The following is a 10,201-nucleotide window of genomic DNA, read 5'->3' on the forward strand; positions in this document are numbered from 1 at the left end:
TTGTGCATTAAGAATCATACAATTTTATTTGTTTTAAATGTGTTTGAAATATGGCTTCACAAATATTATATGACATAAAAATATGCAACATCCACTATTATATGCTCTAGGTCCTCTAAGAAAAATATATAAGGCAAGCTGGTAAATTTGCCTCTCGCCAATAAAAAAAAAATATATATATATATATTGAAAATAAATTTAAATATAGAAAAGAAAAAAAACAGGTTCTGAAATATTGCAATGCAAGTCACTTTGTTATTTTTTTCCTTTAAAAGGCCAGGCTCATTACCAGTAGATGGATGGTCTTCTAAAGTTAAAAATATACAGTATAAACAAGATGATTATTATAATAAAAATCCCTATGTATTAGTATTATTCCCAGTGTAGTTATACATGATGTTCTTTTTACCTATAAAAGCAACCACATTATGTGTAATCATAAATCTGAACAATGAATGGAAAAGATGGTTAAGACCAAATTGACATTTACAGAAATATTATGTGTCATGGAATCCTAGGAGTATTGTGAATGCAATATGTATTGAAGGATCGTTAAAAAAACAAAAATGCAAGATTTCAGACTACTTAAACTCCATTTTCCAGCTTGTACTACTAATATTTTTAAAGAAAAAAAAATACTGTCATGTTGATGCTAGTGACAGACTGCATCATACATGTTATTTTTTTAAATGGTGCTCATAGTTCCACCTTAAGCAACAATAAGGAAAATCATTTTTACCAGCCAGTGAAGGCTACAATTCAAAGATTTACATTTTTCTATTTTAAAGTTATGAATGGAAAAAATATAACCAGAATCACAATGATTCACCTCATAGGGTTTGAAACTCATCAAAGTGTACAATATTTAATGTTTTTTATTTTATTTATGGTTTATGGTGTGACAATATGTGGAAACCTCCTGATCATCACACTGGTGTCCTACAGCAAATCCCTCCATTCTCCCATGTACTTCTTCCTCTCCCAGCTCTCTATATCGGATATTTTAATAGTTACTGATATTCTTCCCAACATGCTCCATGCTGTTTTGGTTGAAGATGCCATGATATCATTTTCTGATTGCATTGCTCAGTTTTATTTCTTTGCCGTCTCAGAAGCTTTACAGTGTTTTCTTCTGATGGTGATGGCTTATGACCGATATTTGGCCATCTGTAAACCATTACATTATACTTTGATAATGAGTCACCAGGTATGCTGGATAACAGTTATCACATTTTGGATATTAAGCATGTTAATAGAACTGATTCATGCTTTAAGGATATCAAAATTAGAATTTTGTGGTCCCAATATCATTGACCACTTTTTTTGTGACTTTTTTCCAATTGTTAAACTCTCTTGCTCTGATACCACCGATGTTGTGCTTGAAGTGACATTGTTGGGTGCTGTTTTAGTTGTCATTCCTTTCTCAGTCATCATTGTATCATATATTTATATTGTTGTTACCATTTTTAAAATCCCATCTATTACTGATAGACAAAAGGTTTTCTCAACCTGCAGCTCCCACCTGACTGTTGTTTCCATTTATTACGGTACAATGGTTTGTGTTTATTTGGTGCCTAGTAGAGAACAGTCATGGAACATTAGTAAATTATTGTCATTGTTGTACACTGCGGTCACCCCACTACTGAATCCAATTATATACAGCCTGAGGAATAAGGAATTGAAAAAAGTAATCAGAAAACTTAAAAGCAAAATATGATCTGACACATTCAATATCTATCCACCTCTATCCCCATTATATATATATATATATATATATATATATATATATATATATATATATATATATATATATATATATATATATATAATTTTGGGACTTTAAATTAGGTTATTGAATTCATAAATATCACAAGGGATATAAGTTGCAATTTTATTGTACATTCCTTGATTATTATAAATACGTAAAAATACAGATATAATACATATATAGGTACAGAGAACTGACATATGACAATTCATATGTTGTTACACTTCATAATAAATAATTACTAAAATATTTCAAGGAACTATGTAATCGGTCTCTAAAAAAACATATAATTCAATAATACATCTTGATATCTGTGGGCTCACAGTCTCTAAATAAAACATCTAATACAATTATACATCTTGATATCTGTTGGCTTGACGCGTTTCATGGACCTCCGTCCAATCATCAGGAGCTTGTGTAAAAACTATATGTCTGCAATTGTAAATTGGTATTAGGGTAAATAATCTCTTATTGATATTTGAATGTATTTTAAGATATATGTAACGTATTACTACCTATAGTTAGAAATAAATGCCAGAGCCCCCGATCAGGCTTTGCTTGGGGCGCCTCTACTCTCCCTATCAAAAATATCAGACCTATTTTTTAATAGTTGACATTATGAGTAAGTAACCAGATTAATTCCATCTATAGGTAGTAATACGTTACATATATCTTCAAATAGATTCAAATATCTGTAATCAGATAACAATATAATCAGAACATTTCTCCTTTGCCGAGATAATTCATCCACCTTACAGGTACGGCATATGAAGATGCTGATTAGACAGCATGATTATTGCACAGGTGTGCCTTAGGCTGGCCACAATAAAAGGCCACTCTAAAATGTGAAGTTTTATCACACAGCACAATGCCACAGATGTCACAAGTTTTGAGGGAGCTTGCAATTGGCATGCTGACTGCAGGAATGTCCACCAGAGCCCACAATGCCACATGGGTTTACCTGACAGCTAAGAACGTTGTATTCTGTGGCTGAAGGTTCATTAGGCATTCACAGGATAAATAAGTAAGTGTTGGCCAGTATAGGTCCCAAAAATTAGCCCACATGGGTTTACCTGACAGCTAACAACGTTTTATTCTGTGGATGGAGGAGCATTAGGCATTGACAGGATATAGAAGTAAGTGTCGGCCATTCCAGGCCACAAAAATTAGCCCACATGGGTTTACCTGACAGCTATGAATGTTGTATTCTGTGGATGAAGGTACATTAGGCATTCACAGGATAAATAAGTATTGTAAGTGTTGGCCAGTATAGGCCACAAAAAATAGCCCACATGGGTTTAAATGACAGCTAAAACGTTGTATTCTGTGGCTGTAGGTACATTAGGCATTGACAGCATACAGAAGTAAGTGTCGGCCATAAAAGGCCCCAAAAATTAGCCCACATGGGTTTACCTGACAGCTAAGAACGTTGTATTCTGTGGTTGAAGGTACATTAGGCATTCACAGGATAAATAAGTAAGTGTCGTCAAATATAGGCCCCAAAAAATAGCCCACATGGGTTTACCTGACAGCTAAGAATGTTGTGTTCTGTTGCTGAAGGTACATTAGGCATTCACAGGATACAGAAGTAAGTGTCGGCCAGTATAGGCCCGAAACATTAGCCCACATGGGTTTTCCTGACAGCTAAGAACATTGTATTCTGTGGATGAAGGTACATTAGGCATTCACAGGATAAGTAAGTAAGTGTCGGCCAGTATAGGCCCCAAAAATTAGCCCACATGGGTTTACCTGACAGCTAAGAATGTTGTATTCTGTGGCTGAAGGTACATTAGGCATTCACAGGATAAATAAGTAAGTGTCGGCCAGTATAGGCCCCCAAAATTAGCCCACATGGGTTTACCTGACAGCTAAGAATGTTGTATTCTGTGGCTGAAGGTACATTAGGCATTCACAGGATACAGAAGTAAGTGTTGGCCAGTAGAGGCCCCAAAAATTAGCCCACATGGGTTTACCTGACAGCTAAGAAAGTTGTATTCTGTGGCTGAAGGTACATTAGGCATTCGCAGGATACAGAAGTAAGTGTCAGCCAGTAGAGGCCCCAAAAATTAGCCCACATGGGTTTACCTGACAGCTAAAAATGTTATATTCTTTGGCTGGAGGTACATTAGGCATTGACAGGATACAGAAGTGAATGTCGGGAGAGTGAGCGTGGTTCGTCAATGGCTCCGTGAGAGGCCGAGCAGTGAGGAGCTCTGCTTGGTGGAGGAGAGCGCCGTGCAGTGAGTGAGTAGGCTCTCCCCCCTCCCCCGCTAGGTGCAGAGCGGGGCCTGAGGCTCACAGAGGACGGTAATGGGGAAATCCAGGCTCGGGGAGCCATAAAGCAGCGGTGGTGGCAAGGAAGCAGGCGGTCATACGCTGAATGTGCGGGACCTTGCCTCAGAGTGAGAGAGGTACAGCATAGGGTGAAAGACAGTGCGGGTCGGCGCGGGGCTGAGGGGCTGTGGAGGAGGAGAGCCGGGGTCGAGTGCCAGCTGGGACAGTAGATGCGGAGGTCGCTGGTCTCCCCTGTATATATGACTCAAGCAGCCAGCCCGGAGCAGAAACAAGCCCTAGAGAAAAGGACAGACATTACCTCTTATTTTCTGAGACACACAGTGGCATCACGAAGCACTGTTGGGACCAAGGCATCACAGAAACGCCAAACAAACTCAGGAATGGCAGTTCAGCAGAAAGGGCCCAAAGCTACAAACACTCAATCTACTGGGGTCTCTTCTGGTGGGAAGAAGCCTTTAGTAATGGATATATCGCAGGAACAAAGGAACGAAGAGCCCAAAGAGTCCCTGACTATCCCGCAACAGCCCCAAATACCATCAACAGCGGAGTGGGGTGAGTTTGTAAAGCTGATCCTGACGAAACAGGATATCCAAGATATGGCTGCAGCAATCGTGAGTGACATTAACATGGAAATATGTGGTTTAAATCAAAAAGTTGACCAAATTGAAGGCAGATTGGTGAATACAGAGACAGTACAATGTGATTTTGAAGCCAGAATCTCTGAATTAGAAAGTTCATGAGCACAGTTGCAAAAACAAGTCACCTGGTTGCGACTGCAGCAGGATGATGGCGAGAACCACAGCCGTAGGAATAATATTCGACTGCGGGGCTTGCCTGAATCCGTAAAGGGCCCAGAGCTCAGAACCACGGTAGTGGGTATTTTGAATGGTGTGTTGGAGAGACCCCAAATGGAAAAAATGGAAATTGACAGAGTGCACAGGGTTAAAGCGCCCCGAAGGAAGGTAACAGAACTAATCCCAGATGTCCTGATTAGGATTCACCTGTTTTCACTTAAAGAAGACATAATGAGACAAGCATGGGCAAAAGGGCAGATTGAGTATGAAGGTTCTCAGCTGAAACTGTTGCCAGATCTTTCACGGGGGACCCTAAAGATGAGAGCCGCAATTAAACCCCTCCTAGAGGTCATAAGAAAAGTGGGAGCAACCTATTTTTGGGGACACCCCTTCCATTTGAAAGTGGTGAAAGACAGAGAAACGTTCTTAGTGAAATGGCCAGACCAGCTCCCCGGGCTCTTTACATTTTTGGGGTGCGCCCCGATCCATGTGAGTGACTGGATAGATGTCCTAGGAAACTCCGTGAACTATTACATGAATTAAGCCATACAACATGGGTGAAATTTGGAGCAGATAGGTGCGGGAGCAAAACAGATGCTCAGGACAAGGAGACATTAATACAACAAACCTAAAAGTGCTGCACACGGGTTCCTGACCTATTCCATGTTTTTTTTTTTTGTATTTATTTTTCCGGTTTTTCCCATGCGTTTTTTTTTCTTTTGTTTGTTTCTGGGGTTCTCCCTATCTCCTCTTCTCCCTCTCTTTCTGGGAGGGGGGAAAGTTAAGATGTGTGGAGGTCCCTGGTATCCCCACACCCGCCTCGAACATTTGCTTTGTCAAGATATGGGCGTTTTTTCTGCATTTCTTTCTGTTTTACTTCTTATATGTCCTTACTATCTGAGTCACCCTCGAAGGGGAAGGGGGGGTTACTTTTAGTGTGATTTGTGTTATTTTTTCATGTTTTTCTTATGGGGGATTTGTGGTGTGCGTTTTTGGATTTTTTTTTTTTTTTTCACAGGAAAGTTGGATATTATATATTTGTATCTGTAGAAATCAACTATAACTTCACAAGGTGTTTTTTTTTATAAATTTTATTTTTTTTTTTGTTTCTGTTCATGCCCCCGCCAGCCATGGAGGGCCGGAACACGATCTTAAGGGTTAAGAGGGAAGGGGGCACTGAGGTAGAGGTAATTTGAGAGTGTTCCCTCACTTCGTGCGGGACACGCTTAAGACATAAAAAAGAAGATATGTGAGACTTAATAATACCGAATTTAAATCACTATTAGGGTGTATACAGAGGATATAGCGACTCAGGGAATAGTTATGGTTAATAGCAACTAGAAGTGAGTAAGAGAGATCCTCCCAGGACCTAGCGTAAGTCTGAAGGGTTAAGATGGAGTTGAGGGGAGGGTAGATGGTTTGCAGAAGGGGGGGTGAGGGGGCCCCGGGGCCCTCAGGAAGGGAGATGGGAGAAGGGGGAGGGGAATCCATAGAGTGATAGGAGTAGAAGGCACAAGCAAGGGATCTGACCATGTAGCAATCAAGTCCCCTTTATCTGCGACCTGGCTAGGGGTAGTTTGACTAGATTGGGAGGCGTAAGAGGGGGTCTCTGGGGCGGGGGGGAGTAGGACATTGACATTATGTGAAGGGAGGCGATCGTCCGCCGAGTTAGAGCTCCTCTAGCTGGACACTTTAAATTTATAGTTTTACTGTCTGCCAGTGATAAGATAGGGACTACATCCTTACCACCACGGTAGGGGTGAGACGGAGTAGAGCCCATTTTCTTAGCTCCAATTTTTGGAGCCCAGCCTTTTCTTCTTTTTTCTTCCCTCTTGTGTTCTTGAAGGAGTGTCCAGGTACAGTGGCTTGCTCGCGGGGGTTTTGGGAACCACGGCCCCCTCAGTAGATAGCGCCTGGTTGCGCTGGTTTAGATAACCATAAGAGGGGGGTAGGGGTAGTGGGTATTAAACAGTATATACATACTTGTGTGGGTGAAGGGGGTTTTTTTTCTTGTCAATTTTTTTTTTTTTTTAATCTCGCATAGGTTGTGTGGCCGTAGGGGGCAGGGGACCGTTCCACAATGGTGGCTGGAGGTGGGGCGACCCGGGGGGGGCAGCAGGTTGTAAGATTACGACCTATAATGTGAGGGGACTATCAACCCCACAGAAGCGTAGGAGACTTATGGGGGATCTAAAATGAGATGCTACACAAATAGCTTTCATTCAGGAGACCTACGTTCCCAAAGATGCAGTACCAAAATTGTACAATAAAGACTTTCCATGGGTTTACCACGCTACATCCCCTATTGCTAAATCAAAGGGTGTGAGCATTTTAATATCAAGTGCTATGAATTGGACCCTGAAAGAAGAATTGGCTGACCCAATGGGTAGGTTTGTGTTGGTGAAGGGGTGGATAGGACGGGTCGAGGTAACCCTCGTAAATGTCTATTTTCCCAACTATGAGCATGTAATGTTTTTACAGAAAATGATTCCAGTTGTCTTGGAATTCCGGGAAGGGCACTTAGTGATGGGAGGTGACTTTAATTATGCCCCAGAACCTCTGTTGGATACCTCCAAAAGAAGCTCATATATGTGATTTGCTAAATTACGAAGGCTACAAAAAGAGATCTCCCTCCTGGGCCTCATCGACCCATGGAGGTTGATGCACCCAGGGGAGAGAAATTACACTTTCTATTCTCCAATCCACAAGGCATATAGTAGGATAGACAGAATCCTGGTTACCCAGGCAGACCTGCCGTTAGTGACAGTCTCAGATATCGGAGATTTTTCAATCTCTGACCATTTTCCGGTGTATGTGAGTATAGAGTGGGAATAAAAAAACTGTAGTCCAAGATCATGGCGCATAAATGAGGCCTTATTACAATCCTCGGAAACGGAGGGGAAGATAGATGAGGCGTTACATAACTACTTTTTGGAAAATACATCGGAGTCGCTCTCACCTTTCACGATCTGGGAAGCACACAAGTGCGTTATAAGAGGGGTTCTGATACAGTTGGGTGCACAGCGTAAAAGAGAGCGAGAGGCGAAAATTAAAGAATATCTAACTAAAATTGAACATCTGAGTAGACAGCATAAGAGAACACTTGCGGAAGTTCACTTGATCCCTCTCATGCGGGTAAGAGAGGAATTGAATCAGATACTTTTCCAAAAGACAGTACGAAATATGTTATGGTTGAAAAGACACCTGTATGAATACGCAAATAAACTAGGGGCGATGCTGTCACGAGCATTGAGGGGCCCAAAAAGACGAACTCAAATTTTACGTCTTAGAAATACAAAAGGTGGGGAGGTTCACACTTCAGCTGACATAGCAGAAGAGTTCTGCTCTTTCTATCGGTCACTATATAACCTACCGGAAATAGGGAGCAAGAAAAGTCCACAAAAGGGGAAGCAGATAGAGGAGTATTTACGAGACTCGGGCATGCGTACACTTTCAGAAGACCAAGTACTGACTTTGGAAGGCGAGATATCGGGGGAAGAGCTGGCCGCTGCGATTTCACAGACCAAGGCACATAAGGCACCTGGCCCGGATGGCTTTACTTTAAGTTATTACAAGAAATTTGGGGAGCGTTTAAAGAACCCCCTACTATCACATTTCAATGAAGTGGGAAGAAGAGCGGCGTTCCCGTTGGATTCTTTACGGGCGCATATTACTCTAATACTTAAAGAGGAGAAGGACCCCCTGTGTTGTGGCAGCTATCGCCCGATATCTTTGATAAATGTAGACACGAAACTATACGCAAGAATATTAGCAAATCGGCTCTTACCACATATGGCAGACTTGGTCCATTTCGACCAAGTGGGCTTTATTCCTACCCGGGAGGCCCGGGACAATACAATCCGAGCCATAGATTTAATACATCGGGCACGTACATCACGGAAGAAGATGGTTCTCTTTGCAGCAGATGCGGAAATGGCCTTTGACAGGGTGGCGTGGGATTTTATGCGGGCCACCCTGTCATACATAGGCCTGGGACCACAAATGCTGCAATTTGTACTGGCACTTTATACGGTCCCTACGGCTGCGGTTAGGGTAAATGAATGGAGGTCGAGTTATTTCCCTATCTCTAATGGCACACGGCAGGGGTGCCCTCTATCCCCGCTTATATTCGTGTTGTGTCTGGAACCCCTATTGTGCAGAATTCGGAGTTCTCCGGATATAGCGGGAATCCAAAGCGGGGGGGAACAACACAAGGTGGCCGTGTTTGCGGATGACCTGCTGTTTTTTGCTACTAACCCTTCTCTTTCATTACCAAATATTCTAGACGCCCTGAAAACATACAGTGGGTTCTCTAATTATAAAATTAATGTAACTAAATCAGCGGCACTCAACATATCATTATCTGACCAAGAAGAGAGAGCACTTCGAACAGCGTTCCCGTTTCAATGGGCCTCAGATACGCTGAAATACTTAGGGATACAGTTAATGGCAGATCCCGCGGATCTCTATAGAAAGAATTACCTTCCGCTTGTAGGAAAGATTAAAGCAGATCTTAGAATATGGCAGCTGTTGGCAGTGACGTGGTTTGGGCGCTGTAGCGTTATTAAAATGAATGTGTTACCCCGTATTTTGTATTTAATGCAGACAATTCCAATAGCAGTTCCAAAAGAATTCTTTCAATCAATTAAGGGCATACTCCGCGCCTATATTTGGGCAAACAAATCCCCGAGAATTAAGATGCAGACGCTGGCCTTACCCAAAGTAAGAGGTGGGATGGGATTACCAGATATCCTGAGATAGTACAGGGCGGTCCATATAGTAAGGGTGGTAGACTGGCACTGCAATAAACTTACCAAACGATGGGTGGATTTAGAGAATGAGGAAACAGGTCAGCTAACCCCCCCCAGCCCCATGGTTGGTGTTCGAATCAAAAGACGCTATTCTCAAACATCCTACAGTGGGAGCGACTATAAAAGAAACTAAGAGAATTCAGTCGCATTGGAGGGTAGCCCCGGGTATATCTCCGATGACACCGATCTTGGGGAACCCGGATTTTCCCCCGGGGTGTATAAATGCCAGACTCCGTAGGTGGGCTCAGAATGGTAAAAGGTGCCTAGGTGATATATGGCAAAATGGGCCTATGCCCTCCCTAGAAGAACTTAGGACAGGTGCAGGAGAATAGCTAGATTATCTCAACCTTTATCAGTTGTATAATTATATTAGATCAGTTCGGAAGAAAGGGTATGCACCACGAGAGCTAACGGATCTGGAAAATATGTGTAGAACAGGTAACGCAACGGGCCATTTGATCTCAAGGTTCTATACACAATTGTCAGAAGATGAGGGAGACCAACAATTGCCGTTTATCCAAAAATGGGAGCAG

At 42.1% G+C, this 10,201-nt stretch overlaps 1 protein-coding gene across 1 annotated transcript; it reads left to right on the top strand.

Annotated features, from left to right (window-relative positions):
- Positions 1-886: 886 nt before the first annotated feature.
- Positions 887-1,717, top strand: LOC309552955 (olfactory receptor 1468-like; the record flags this gene model as incomplete). The annotated part of the gene is made up of 1 exon (XM_082253861.1): positions 887-1,717. One exon carries the CDS (start codon positions 887-889, stop codon positions 1,715-1,717), a length of 831 nt encoding a protein of 276 aa, XP_082109987.1.
- Positions 1,718-10,201: the final 8,484 nt, after the last annotated feature.

The sequence above is a fragment of the Pelophylax lessonae genome (assembly GCF_965119305.1).
Source record: "Pelophylax lessonae genome assembly, chromosome: 4".
NCBI lineage: Eukaryota > Metazoa > Chordata > Amphibia > Anura > Ranidae > Pelophylax > Pelophylax lessonae.